The following is a 14,733-nucleotide window of genomic DNA, read 5'->3' as shown; positions in this document are numbered from 1 at the left end:
GACCTTAGGCACGGGCAGAGCAGAACAGGCTGGCCTTGTCTTTGGCAAGCAAGGGGATAAGGCGCCAGTTCGACGAACCTCTTTCCTAATCCTCGGTGGAGTTGGAGATGGGGAAAAGAGAGGGGGTGGTTAGATTGGAAAGGAGTCAGGTCCTGTTGGGACACGGAGGGTCTAATAGGAGGAGCTATATAGGCAGACCGAAGAAGAAGGGTCAGGGAAAAGAATCCAGTGTGTGGGACAGAGACGACCCGAGGACAGATTTGGCGAGCCCCAAGTGGCCAAGGAGGAATTGATCCCATTCCGTACAAACTGACGACCGTCCAAGCGACCATGCGAGCCCCCAGGTATCAGTGAAAGAGCTCCAACTTCATGCAAAAACCAACCAGCAAGAGGGTACAGGCAGACAGTAACAGTGAGTGGGCCGAACCGGACAGCGACTCGCACTGCGGTCGCATGCCTTGCATAGTCTATCACTGTCGTGAGATTGGTGTAGTGTGGCTTTCGTAGCCTGCAGAGTGTGAGAGTTATGTTGACATAAACAGAGATTAATGGCCAAACTTTGGGTGTTGTCTCACTTCAAGGAGTTCCAGCAACTGTGTCTGTGTGCCTCACAACAAGCACAGTACGTGTGGTACTGTGGCTTTCAAGCAGTGGGAGCCACCGTGTGCGTAAGGAATGAATTTAGTATGCTCTCCAAGCAGGAACCGGCCGTCGCGTGGCAGCTGCCCTTGCTCGAGTTGGTTTCGGAGCCAGGAAAATTGCCACACGAAGGAGTCGTGCACCGATCCGGGATACCGTGGGTCGATGCACATTATCCGGCAGTCTGCGTCACACACCTGAAAGTGAGAGAGATATTGACATGTAATTACCTGAATCCACAAGTAGTAAGTAGATTGTACTTATGGTTCACAAAGCAGTCGCAATTTCAGAACCTTTTAAGTTATTTTGTCTGAGACATGCATGTCAACACACCTTCCTGGATGCAAAGTACAACTAACTACCTTGAAACAAAAATAATGTGTTTTTTTTTTTTTTTTTTTACGGGAGCTTGCACGTTTTAACAGACAAATATTATTTTTGGGAGAAGAGTCTCACGGCTCACATGCTACGTAGAGCACACGCTCGCGCAGTCGTGAGACCCCAGAGCCCGCAGTCATAAAACGGCATACTTAAACCGTATCGGCAATGCGTTTTTTTTTTTTTTTCTACAGATTTGAAGCGCGTTTTGACAACGTAACATGAGTGTACTTACCACCATCACGTTGAGGGCGTAGAAGTAATTGCGGCACCAGTACGCCGCCTTCGTGACGGTGGGGTCGTTCTTGGACGGGCCGACGATGGAGACCATGGTCCCGTCCACGCAACCGATGACGCCGGGTATCCTGCCGAGCAGCCTGAAGCCCTTCTCCGCGTCGAACCTCTCGCTCGGCGTCTCGGGGAAGTGGATCCAGCCACGCTGGACCCCGAGACGACGCACGATAGCGACGGACACGGCGCGGACCGCAACGCTGACTGTCTTTTGGTCCCGCGCTACGTGTTCGTCGCTCGCCACCATGCCTTGGAAGCTCCCCGTGCCGTAGAAGCGCAGTGCACACAACACTTGAAGCTCCACAGTAATGACCGTCCACGAGGTACGCACTCTCCTCACCTCCGGTTCCTCGCGAAGTTCGTCGCACAACCACCGCACCACGATCTTGGGCAGGAGGTATTGCTACCGAAAGATCTCCTCCGGGAGCTCGAATGCATCGCGGTGTTCCCGATACAGCCTTTCGGGCGGAAAAAAAAGCTATATTAAAGAAAAAGTCGAATTGACGAGACGACGACGCCTCGCCGCCGAAAACATGCTGCCAATGACACCTAGTTCCGAGCAAGTACCTTTTGAAACGTACTCGGTACAAAACGAAACGTCATTTTGTTGTCACGTCCGGTAGCCGACTCCGCCCAGTTTTGCCGACTCCGCCCACATTTTTCTAGGGAAATTACGTCACTTTTGTTTCCAACCAATCAGACGTGATGACGTCACTTCCGTGTACTAAAAAAAGGTACATGTACAATGTCGAACCTAACTATCCTGCTAGGCCTATATTCTGAGCAGCTCGCTTCGTCGGAGTCGGTAGATTCGTGGCCAGCGTTCTTGTTCGTCGTGGTCCGTTTTAAGTACTTTTTTCTTGCTGCTTGAAGTCGGCACGTGCGAGAAGAACACGTAGAAAAATAAACGTTCAGTCAGTCAGAGTTTCGAGAGGAGGGAAATCAAAGGAAAGAAACGTTCGACGGCCGTCGCGACCCAAGTAACTGAACTCGGCCCTGCCCTACTGCGCACGCGCAGTAGTTGCTTCGTTTACCACACGATAGATGGCGCTTGGCTCTCAGCATTATCAAATTTGGCAATTTTCGCCACACATCTCTAATTATGCTACAAAATGTGGATCTGAATATTATTTAACAAAACTTTTAGGAAACATTCGCCGGCTATTTATTGTTTACGATCGCGGTGCTGGTGAGGTAGGCTCTAACCCAATAGGCGACGTGGATTCGGCTGACGTGCCCCGTTTCCGCGGATGCATCGTAGTGAAAAGGCGAAGGGAAGAAGGCGCAAAAGAGTCCAGTTTTCTTTTAAAAGTTCTATAGCAAATAATTTTTTGGGGCTCCCTATTTTTCTGTTTTTGTGTTTCTTTTCACACCTTTTACGACGTGCGGTGGATGAAATTCGATTTTAAAATCATTTCATGATCCCTTTAAGTTATGGACACTAAATGACAAAATTTCAAGACGAAGCACCCTTCCTCTCAGAAATGAAACTAACAAACTCGCCAGAGTTTACGGCAAACTTGTTCGCCGTAGACTCTGGCAAGCTTGCGGTCATCTGTGGTCAAACGGTCGTTTGCGAACTTGTTCGCAGACAATTGTAACATTTGGTGTCGTCTGCCTGCTCGCTGTGATCGGGAGATCAAAGCGAGCAGACAACCAACTGCGTCAGGTTTGGACGGTTCGACACTGTAACCTGAACGAAAGGCTAAATAAATGGTGGATTCGTTACAGAAAACTACCGAAGAAAACAATTGCCTCGGTTAATCTGTTTTAAACAATACCGACATTTAGCCGTGGTTCAATAAGGAGCTACGCCTTTTTTGGGGTAAAATATTAAAACGCTTCTCGGCTTTAATTCGTTTATTATTTAGCAAAATATATATCTTGTCAAAACTATATTCTTTCCTCTTTTTTTTTTTCGTTAAGTCAAACGTCTTAATGGCACACAACGTTTTTCACGCTGATTCAAAAACGATGACATCCCTATTAAATCATTAGAAAATTTAGCTTTTGTTTTCTTGTAACGCTTGAAGAGGACAATATTTCTCTTAGACATTTTCACAAAACTCATTCATTATAAATCCCCACTTTTATGATACATTATAGCACCGTAGCACGAAGAGCAAATTTTTATACCGGGTGTTTACTTTTAATTTAAAGGGTTGTTATTCGTTCGTTCTTGTTTTCTTTTTAAAAGGGGTGAGAGTTAGGCATGTTTTGGCTTTACTATATATTTATTAGGCTCGGCGGACATTATATGAGGGGGAAATCGTCAAAGTAAGTTGGCTAATTAAATAAAAACATTAATCAACTTTTAGACATGGGTTTCTGGGGTCAGGTTGGAATTTCAGCATTAACTGCAACTCCCTAAAAACAGACCAATTAAAAAAAATGTGAAAAGGTAATGTTTTTTTCAGGCATCGTGACAGAACAGCACACGACAAAACAGCACGCGACAAAACAGCACGCGACAAAGCAGCACGCGACAAAGCAGCACGCGTCAAAACCGCGCGCGTCAAAAGAGCACAGCGTCAAAACAGCACGCGTCAAAATAGCACGCGACAAAACAGCACAGTGTCAAAACGGCCCAGTGACAAAGCAGGACAGCGTTAAAACAGAACATTGACAATTTAGTTAGGGTTTGGCGCTTCCAGTTTTTTTTTTATTATCTTTAAATTATGCGTACTTTTTCGGTTTTTATTCCAAACTGAAGTTTTCAGATTGTTGCGGTGAATATTTGTACACTAAAAAACTTCTAGGTTATTTTCAGTTTATTGACGAAAACCAGTATACTGACGAAAATGCAATATTTAAGAGCGTTTGTTTAAAATGTATAGTGAGTAAACCTGAGACTGTTTTTCTTATCTCTTGATGTCTGTGGCAGCCGACGCGACCTGTTCTCCAAGACGCACTGGGGTCCATCGTGATCTCACATTATCGAAGAACATGATCTTCACTATCACTTTGGTCGGAGAGGAAAATATAAAAATCCAGAAATTTGAATGTATTGCACTAAGTGCATTTTTCCTTATTTTCACGACTGTAAGAGGTGGTAAATTCGTGCCAATCACAAAAACGACTGTAAAACAATCGTATTTATGCCCTCCTCTAGTAGATGGTAGCTTGGTGTGCTAAAAAAAAGGTGCGGCATTTATGGACGCGTCCTTGATTTTAATTTTTCAGTTCACGATTAAACTCTCTTCTTTGACTGAAGAATTCGGCACACAAATCCCTATCAGGTGAAAAATCCGGATTTCGTCAGACCCCTGCGCCCCTTTAGCTTTTGTTGAAAGTGCAACCGATTGCGGGGAAAAGCTGAAAACTGGAAAAGAAAGTGGTCATACGGTCAGTAATGAGTCACATCCCTTCTCCCTCTAAATGCTCTCGAAAATACTGACCTTTTTTTAGTTAAAACCAAATTTTGAAAAATTAATTCGGCTTACTTTACCGGTTTTATTCGGTTTAAGCCGAAGACGCTGAACCCTAAATATAGCGCATGGAATTAAAAAATGCGTCTCTCAAAGTAGGCACTGTAAAGGAATGGAAGGTCTAGACCAATTTGTGGAAAGCCAACTCGTCGAGGGCCAATTTATCGAATCCGTTCGTTTGAGAACAAGTTCGGAGCGGGGAGTATACTCGATGCGCTTGAAGACTCCCTGAGCAGTACCGAAGCCCCCGCTGGTGCCTATTCTGGCTAATTCTCGAGCACTTTTTCTAATTTTGACGCGCAAGTTTGCTGGTGATGTCGTCTACAATAAATGAATAAATCGCACGGCAATGTTCTGTCGTTAGTTGTTAAAAAAAGCGTGTGCGGCAACGGTGTGCTCATCCCATGCTGTACTGGAACAGCATTGAGGCTGTGGCATGCTTCTGCGTCACCGGTTTCCACTCGATCGAGGCCCTTAGTCGGCAATTATCTGTGAATTTAACTCAAAACAACTGTGAAGTTATTCGCGCAGAGAGAGCTGAAAAGCGCGGTCGAAGCTGCTACATGCGTGCTGTTTTGTCGCTGTGTTGTTTTGAACCCTGTGCTGTATTGTCACGTGCTCTTCTGTCGCTGTGCCGTTTCGACGCTGTGCTGTTTTCTCGCGTGCTATTTTGACGCGTGCTGTTTTGTTGCCGAGCTGTTTTGACGCTGCACTGTCTTGACCGTGCTGTTTTGACGCCGTGCTCTTTTTGGCACGTGCTCTTCTGTCGCTGTGCCGTTTTGACATTTTTGTCGCGTGCTATTTTCACGCGTTCTGTTTTGTCGCTGTGCTGTTTTGACGCTGTGCTGTTTTGACGCGTGCTGATTTGTCGCGTACTGTTTTGTCGTGTGCTGTTCTGTCGCGTTCGCGCTTTTTTCAGATATCTGTCAATACATTTTTGCGTTTTATCGCCCTATTTAAAAATTGCGCTTAAGAAAGGTGTCGCAAGCCTTGCCCACAATGACGCTTGGAAAAGTGCCGTCGTCGCCTGAGTATGTGGTCACTATCTGGGCCGCGCGTCCTTCGTGGGTGCGCCGATGACACCAGTGACGACGGGACCAAAACGACTACGTCAATCTTCCAAACGTCATTGCGGGTCCAGTTTGAATTTTTGATTTGGACCAAAAGAAAAACAAAGACGACCAGTTAATACGTCAAAAATCATTACCTTTTAACAAATTATTTAAATTGGTCGGGCCACTAATAGTAATTGCCGTCAATACAGCACTTTTAACATGACCCCTTAATCCAAAACCTCGAGTCCAATATTCTTTTTATTTAATTAGTCAAAGCAGTGTGACCATATCCCTTCATATATAATCGGTGACAGGTCGAGAACGAAGGGGAAGCTCTCCTCCCACCCTTTCCACTTCAGCGGAGCGAATGGTGAAGAGGAGGGCGCCTCCTCTCCACCGTTCGCTGTACCAAAGGGGAAAAAGGTGGGAGGAGCTTCCACTTCGTTCTTGATTTGTCACCGCGGTGCCTCGATCGCTCCGTCGCTCGACGGAGCGATCGAGGGGCCGTGCACCGACTATTAGCGGCGACATGTTTTGGTGGCGCCCTCCTATGGTTACCTCTCGTGACGTCATTTCCTTGCGAACAAGTTCGATGGTGTTTGTAATGAGCCTGATGGAAGCTTGAAATCATTGCGCTCTGAAACCAACACTGCCAGCACCGCCAAAATCGAAAGTCTTACATTCCTCTTATTTCTGTCAATGAGAAAACCTTTGCTGGCGTCATATTTAGCATTCGGCCAATCGTGAAAAGTCGACTACAGCGACGCTTTCGATCGCTCACATTGCCAATAGTGGCCGCCTGTCATTGTAAATGGTGAAGATGGCACTCGACTCTCCCCCCATCGTTTAAGACGTCTGTTCGAATGGAAAACAAAGACCCTGTATATCAAATTGGTTGGATTCATTATATCTACGCTGTAGATGCATAAAATATCAACGTATTAGTTTTAGCTTTTGTTATATCTCCCGGTTTGCCACGTTTTCAAAATTCATTGCCCGGTGTTTCTTATGCATCATTTGAATCATTTTTTTTAATTTGTAGTCCAATATACGCGACTGAACTAGAGCCGCTCGCGTTGTTGAACTTTTCCTCTCTCACGATTTCTTTTCATAATCTATGCTATTGACGGATCTCGGTGAACTGCCGCCTAACACCAATAGACTTTATTTCATCAGGCATGAGTGAAACGTAAACCGACGCATAAAAGTAAAAATTGGTTCGTAACGCCTGAACGCTAATGTCTCAGGTCTCAAAGAGCGTCGAAGATTAACAGGAGTCGAGGTAGTTCCCCTTCCAGGAATTTCGGTTCTTCATAAACAATTTATAGTCCTCTGGAAACAGGCATCGCGAGCGCAGTCAGACAGCAGCGAGCACATTGAGGGGAATGAAACCTTGTCCCAGAGGATTCCATCTTTGCCGATGACTTCCTCGAAGACGTTTTTTGCAACGACGGCGTCCAGGGCGCTCAGAGGATCGTCAAGCAGGTAGACGTCTGCCTGGTGGTATGCAGCGCGCGCCAGGCTGATACTCTGCCTCTGCCTGCCACTCAGCGTCTCGCCCTTTTGACAGAAAAAAAAAAAGGGTTACCTTGCAGCCTCGACGGGTGCACTAACAAAACATCCTACGGAGTTATTAACGCCCGACTAAGTCCCAAGCGTCATCTCCAGTTCTCTGCCGATCATTTTTGTACACTAGTCTTTGGCCGGGATCTCAGTTAAAAAGAGTGGCACCTCAACCAGGCCACAAAGACGGCCGAAATTTTACTGGGGTTTCTTGTATTTCTTGGGAGGGACATTGGGGGCACTAGGTTCCCGCCCTGTCCTCCCTTAATTAACGTAGAAGAGCCAGCACTACCGCTATGTTACTTAGGAGGAGTTCACTTATCTCCCGCAATTACAAAGAAACACTAGTCAACAGGGAATCGCGAAAGAAGAAAAGAATACGCACAATAGTTCGTTCAGCCTTTGGGATTTCTCTCTGCCCGACATTCATCCTGATTCTAGTAAACCAAGCAGAAGTCTAAACGGACACTAAACAAACTTGGGGAGTGGTGCGTTGGTCGGATTCAATATTCCACATAGTATTGCGTCCAAATAATGCGGATATGAAAAAAAAAAACATTGACCGTATAAATTAGATATACTCAATTCAGTTGCAAAGCTTTGACGATACGACGCTTCCATAAAATGAAAGGCAAGCACGTACTTTTTCTCCAACTTCTGTGAGGTCTCCGGCGGCGAATGTGCCGATGTCCTCCCACAGTTGACAGGACCCCCAGCACGCGGTCATAGGCCTCGTAGTTCACTGGTTTTCCGTATAAGATGTTGTCCCTCACGCTCATGTTGAGCACGTTGGCAGTTTGTAGGACGTAGGCCACGCGGCCCTGGAACGCGACACCGGAATGAGGTCAAGCTAGGTACGCACCAAAAGATAAATGGCCTCAAACCCGAAAATTTAGGTCATAACACAAGGCATAAGCGTCGAAATTAGGCCATTCAAAGCAATGAGTTACTTTTGACATATAATGCGTATAACCGCGGTTACCAACGAAAAACAATCACGATCGGCTGTAACGCTCGATCGTTGCAAATATGTTAAATTTATATAAAGCATAAATGTCCTATGAGAGCCATTTTAAAACACGAATACAAGGGTACTCCCAACGGGGATAACTTGGGTCCAAGTGATTCCCAGTCAGATGCTACGACTGAGCAAAGGAGAGACCCACTTTGACTAGAAACAAACACAGACCTGTCATCTTGAAAGATGTTTTTTTTAGCTCACGAGTGTAAGTGCATTACGGGCCCGTTCAATGCGTTGAGGTTGTTCTCGTAGCTTCTCCTTTGCTGGCATTTATAGTGAAAAGGGTCACAAATTTCTGCAACTGCCTTTAAAACAGTTTTTTTTACTTGTCTTTGGTGCCACATTGAATATTTGTGCATCACTCAATTCCGTTTCTTTCTTCTTTTTTTTTTTTTTTTTGAGTGAAAGGGTTGTAATTTTATGTTGCATATTGTGCATGGTTTCCCGTCTTCTTTGGGAATAAAAATTTACGCTTGCGTCTTAACAATCTGACTTAAATTCAAGATTCTGGTAAGTCAGGGACGACTTGGTGGTTCAAGCAACCACCTAATACGAACGAAATCGCTAATATTAGTTATCCGCCCATTTAGAGAGAAACCGCCTATGTTCCTATAGTTATTATAGTGAACGGAAGCGCCTAAAGAGGAAGCCGAGACCAACTTCATAACAGCCACTAGACGCTCTCACGGTCCAGCGAGCCTCTACGGCCTATGGTAGGGGCCACATTTTATGATATGGTATATAACTCTATGATACAACCTGTTTAGCTTCTTCGACGGCGCGGTGCTACAGGTTCGCGTGCGCTGAGTGCTAGAAGGCTATCCGCTCTCGCACGCTCATGATGTCTATTGTAGTAGGATGGATCACGGATCGAGGCTTTATTTTTCCTGGGGTCGAGTGGCACCGCCGGTGACCGTTCCTTGGCGTGCATTGAATCCTAAAGAAAAAACGTGAAAATATGATCTTTTACTGATTTGTGTTATATTTTTGGACGACCAATCTTCGAAAAGTTTTCTGGGAGTGGTGAGAAAGTTTAGTGTTGTAATGCCAATACCATATTTGCTCGAGCAATAGCTGTGCTTCTTATTAACAATGAGCATGAGTCCATTTTCCAGCAGTACAGACCTACACCCAATCATCGCCTTCTGCGTAAAAACGCAGAGAATGCCGAGGCCGGGAACGCGATTCTTCATAAAAATGCGATCTGAGCAGATGGCGTTTTTCCGTGAATACGTTGTCTCTGTCCCGTAAATCGCTACCATTTTTCTGTTGATCGCGGTGCATCACAATCCCAGTGCTCCGCCGTAAAGGCCCGTTCACACACATGCGTCCGTAGCGACTGGAACGACCGGAACAACCGAAACGACGGTTGCAAGGGTCTGCAACGGTCAGTTGCCATAGCGACGGAGGGACGCACGCACGTGTAGTTCACGACGCAAGGAGTTGGAGCGAGCCCAACTTTTCCGATGCGTTGGAAACAACCGAAGCGACCACAACGATAGACCAATTACAGGTCGAGGAGGATGGGTCGCGCGCGCTGCATGCCGGTCGCGGGCCGGCTCCTTCTGTCTGCAAACATGGCGTCGGGGGTGATCGTCGACAGGTACGGCGGGGTGAAAGCTCATCGTTTCGCGTAAAAGCGCTAGCCTTGACTGTGAATTTTCGTTGTGTGTCGCTATGATAACCCAGCACGTATTAGAAGGGAAGATCGTGCGGCGAAGTCGAGGTTGCACTCTCAAAACAGCAGAAACGCCCGTGCCGTCGTGTTTGTTTACTTCGACTACAGTGGTGCTTTCTAAGCATCTGTGTCCTCGAACATCGCCCAAATTTCTGATTTGGCGCATTTCATGCGTGTGCTCAAGTAAAAGGTATTACTGGCGCGTACCGTATAAAGGATGCAAATTTTCACGCGTTTTTATCACCGGAGAAAAGTGATTAGTGATAGCAATCCTGAACGCTCGCAACGAACGTCTATCTGATTACCAAATCATATTTCTACGTTGCTATATCGCTGATAAGATTACATCGTCTTTTATAATCGTAGAAAAGGCATGTGGCGACATTTGTACTATCGGCAAAGTCGTGTATTAGAGCCGTGATCGTCCAAGACGGCGTACTCCATCTTTTTCTTTTCTTTTTTTAATCCACTGTATCCTGCAAGCCTATCATGGAAAAAAAAAACATTAATAAAGCTTTAGGCTATAGAAAACTGTCTGTCTGTTACGGAATTGAGTGGCAGTGCGTTCCCTTTTTAGAGGCACCGCTGAAACAGCTGACGGCGGCGTAGAAGCGGTCGCCGTGCTGCCGATCCGCTGCGCTTGTTGCAGCGGTTGCATGTGTGTGTACGCGCGGCGCAGAGCGGTCGTTCCGGTCGCTCCGGTTGCAAGGGACGCTTCGCGCTCGTTGTACAGGTCTGAACCAGCCTTTCTGCAAGCCCATGGTGTTTATATATATATATATATATATATGTATATAGTCACTACAAGAAAGATTTTTCGGGGGTGAAATACTTTTTCATCCTCCACTAACTTCCCTCACGAGCAGCCCGTGGGAGCCACGCCGTCGTGCTAGCATGCCAGAGGGCTCGCGGATTTTTTTACCGAGCCTGAGAAACGGCGTAAGCACGACATCCTGTGTCATCTGTGTTCTGATACATCTTGCACGGTGTAAATGCCTCCTTGCTTGTGCTAGTCTTTTTTTTTTTTTTATCGTTTCTATTTAAAGGTTAGGTAATTATTTTTTGAGAAAAGATCGCTTGAGGCTATTGGAACCTCGCTAAAATCCGTCGATAGAGATTGGCACGCTTTCACATAATTTAGTAACCTTCTCAATAGTTACTGAAGTCTGCAAATTCTGTATTCCTGTGAGCCCTGATAAAAGTTTCTTCACAAGATACTTCGCACAAGCTTCAAAACGTTTCTTTCATTCATTCCTCCCGTAGACTTGCGTCTATCTATTATACCTGGTGTCCAGCAATGGCCGCCGGTGGTGCCACCGTCAGGCTCCCGATCAGCGGTCTACCCTAATGCAGTAGAGAGCAGCGCGCACAGTACGCCGCCATTATCCACCTGCAGCTGCTTTCCAGCGAGCGCGAGCGCAATCCATGCTGGGAGACTGTTCCGGCGAGATGGGACGCTAAACACGCGAGTGAACGACGCGTTCCACCATCGCCGCTGGCGCGTCTTACAACGTCTCGCGACGAAAGCGATCGCCTGCAGGCGGGGACCCCAAGACCAACGAGTTTGCCGCTTTGCGGCGTCTCCAGTCTCGCTTCAGCGTGTTTGCGAGATACGGCAAGTCGGGGAGTCACTTAACGATTACGTCGAGCGCATGCCTCTTCTTCTAGGTGGCTCCAAGGAACTAAGGAGGACGAGACGAGAGCGCGCGTGGAGGTCAGAAAGCTGACCACTTGTTCGAACGATTAGTGGGTGGAACCATAGCCTCCTATACACAGACAAAGCCTGGCAGATCGCCACGAGAAGCGGCCGTCGAAGTTGAAAGGTGGAGCGGCAGACAACGGATGAGAGGAGAGCCACGTGAGTACCTAACATCCGGCTGGCGTTCAAATTCGGCTTAAAATCCCGTCATTTTGGAAATTTCAAGCGCAGATGCGCGGATTTTGATATGCAAGTTATCGTGTAATGCTAAGCTCGGTAAAAAGTCTAACCGGGTCCAATAGCGCTGTTACCTGGGTGCAAATAAACAAAAATGGAAAAATCGTTCAATAGTGGTAGGTCTTCCGACGAAAAGTAAATCTGGATGCTGTAGCTTGTTTACTATACAAATCTTGTACTGATGTAGGCCTTTAGCGACAATGAGTGGAAGTCTGGAATAATAAATAAAAACGTGCTCTCCTGACGCAATACACGCAGTGGTTGAGGGTAATACTGCCGGCTGACTCGACTGCAATTGAAGAAACGGAACAACGATACTCTAGTTTATTTTCAAATAAAAGAACAGAGCGCTAGATGCTGATTTTGGGGTGGTTATAAATATTGTAAGAACGCGAACCACTTCACAACGGCACCCACGAGTGAGAGTTCGATGTTCGGTACAGCCCGCCGGTACAGCCCAAAGACGGAGAGCGGCAATCTCCCGGTTTCTCGTCTGCTAGCGGAATCCGGCGTCTGCCTTCTCTCTCGTTTTACCCCGCCGAACCTGCTGAACTTCCCGGATGTAGGGAGAGGGCGCTGCGGTCGAACAAAATGGCGCCGCCCTGAGAGCGCTAAATGAATTGGTCTATACATGCCGCAGTGACGACAAGAAGACAAACAAACAAAAACTCGACGTTTTGCCGTAGTAAGGTTAAATATACAACAAGCAAAAAAAGTGTCTTCTTTCTGTGTCCACTTCTCATTTTCTTCTATTTGTTAATTTTTTGACACTGAAGTCTGCATTGTTCTCGTGGGTCGTTTCCCGTTCTGCGTTGCGCATCAGTGTGGCCATCTTTATTTGCGTAAAACCACCCCTTTTGTTTTGAGGATTCTTTTTTTTTTTTCGGGGGAGGGGGGGGGGGGGGGAACTCTAGGAAGGTCACTATGTGCGATTGTTTTTGTGGCCAGTTGTGACTTGTGCTTGTGTATAACTCCACACCTGCGCTGTTATTTCGAGACATGGATAACCAACTCGCCCAAGCCGCCGTCTTCTCCAGCTCATATTGGTCGATATATAGTACACTGTGACCTTGTTATCTAAGAGTTGAACAACGTTCTTGCGCCTGTTACTATAGGAAGCAGAGTAAAGGCCGGCATCAGCTTTACTGTTTTATGTTAAATACGTTCTATCGGGTGACGTCGGAGCGTACCAAGCTGTAGATTCCTTGTTGAACGTTTTGACCAAGTTAAGAATCACCACAAAGGAGCTCGTGAATCAGGAGTGGATTTTAAAACAGATCTTTATTTGGACAAAAAAAAATTGCCAAGTCTCACGTTAGAGATAGCCGAGTTTTGGAACTGTGGTACGAAAGGTATCAGGGACAAGAAAACACCGTAGCATATTCGAAGATGCAAGAGAATTCAGCATAATATACGAGTAAAAATATTGAACAGCTGCGGAAATGTATTTTTCATCACATGCCCCTGTGAAGCGGAGCGATGGACGATTTTCCGCATATCGGGTATCGTCTACCGACACACTGATTGATGGAATCATTTCGTGAGAAAAAGGGCTGATACAATATTTTTCCCTGTCATGTGGCGTGACCACTTTTCCATGAGTATAGTGATCATGACATCTTCGCATTACACTTGTGACGTCGTGTCCATTGTGCCCAATCTCACTTCCTTCGTGGTTGAGGCTTTGTGTGCATTGTGGAACATAGTCCGGCTATGCTAACGTATCGGGACATTGGTTTAGAGTAGAGCGAGCAAACTTCCGCATCGGGACTATCTTTCCAAAACACTTTTCGGACCTAGCCATAGTTTTCCGCATCATGCCAAAGGCAACGTAATACAGCTAATGTTTTAGATTCGCCGAGCAGTCCGAGATGCCAAAAGAGCATATCGATCCTTCTAATCGTTGAGCATGTCTTGACCGTTCAACATTTTGCCTGAGTAAACATTCCAACCTGTTAGTCAAACAAACTGTATGAGTTGTGTTATAGTTCCTGACAGAGCGAGAACGGAAGGGCGTGTTTTTTTAACGCCCGTCCTCCAGCGCGTGCCTCATGCTTTCCAGTGTGCTTCGAATGCGCGAGCGCGTCACCCGAGGTGCGCCGAAGCGTTGTGGAAAGTAGAAAGCTACCGCTAGAGGCGGGACAACTTTAGCTCATCCCTGCCGTTCTCACCTTGTCAGCGACTACATAAAACTTTTTCTAGTCCATTTCGTCGACCGGAAGCTGCGACGGTTAAAATTGCTCGCTGTTATTTTTAGGAAGGCACAAGAGGCCAGCCCTTGTTGGTACCTTACGCATCCAAACAGCCCGTCACAACGCTTTGTATACCAGCGTAAATCGGCAACCCCTGAGGGACGGACTTGGAAGAAGGCTTCGCACGAATATCAGGGTAGGCTCGGTCTCGTCTTCTTATTTTTGGTGTTGGACTGTCCGTTGAGGCTGCAGTGGTAGAGCACATTGACCCTCCTGGCGTCACTGGCGTCCATGTCCTTCTTGTCGAAGACCTCGGCCAAACGCGCCCCGTCCTTGGCCAGCATGGTGCTGAGGCCGGGGCCCCTGGCAAATGCCGAGGAGCCGTACAGCATCACGGAGTCGTAGTCGAAGGGGGATATCAGCCGATTCTGCCAGGGCTCGAGCCGCTGGAACTGCGACACGCTGCCTGCACAGAGAAGGAGGGGACGGGTCATCAGAGGCTTCTAAGCTACAGACACGCTGCTCATGGATCGTACGAAATACACGCTGCCT

General features: G+C 46.8%; 1 protein-coding gene across 1 annotated transcript in view; it reads right to left on the bottom strand.

Moving 5' to 3' along the window:
* Positions 1 to 13,251: 13,251 nt before the first annotated feature.
* The window catches only part of LOC120838512 (astacin-like metalloprotease toxin 5), a 58,647-nt gene continuing 57,165 nt past the window's right edge, over positions 13,252 to 14,733 (bottom strand). The window contains exon 6 of the mRNA XM_040208466.3: positions 13,252 to 14,647. Coding sequence (XP_040064400.1) covers positions 14,373 to 14,647 — 275 coding nt within the window. The 3' untranslated portion in view covers positions 13,252 to 14,372. The remainder of the gene's footprint in view (positions 14,648 to 14,733) is intronic.

The sequence above is a fragment of the Ixodes scapularis genome, unplaced genomic scaffold, assembly GCF_016920785.2.
Source record: "Ixodes scapularis isolate PalLabHiFi unplaced genomic scaffold, ASM1692078v2 PGA_scaffold8__174_contigs__length_109621045, whole genome shotgun sequence".
NCBI classification, from domain to species: Eukaryota; Metazoa; Arthropoda; class Arachnida; order Ixodida; family Ixodidae; genus Ixodes; species Ixodes scapularis.
This window is presented reverse-complemented; position numbering and strand designations above follow the sequence as displayed.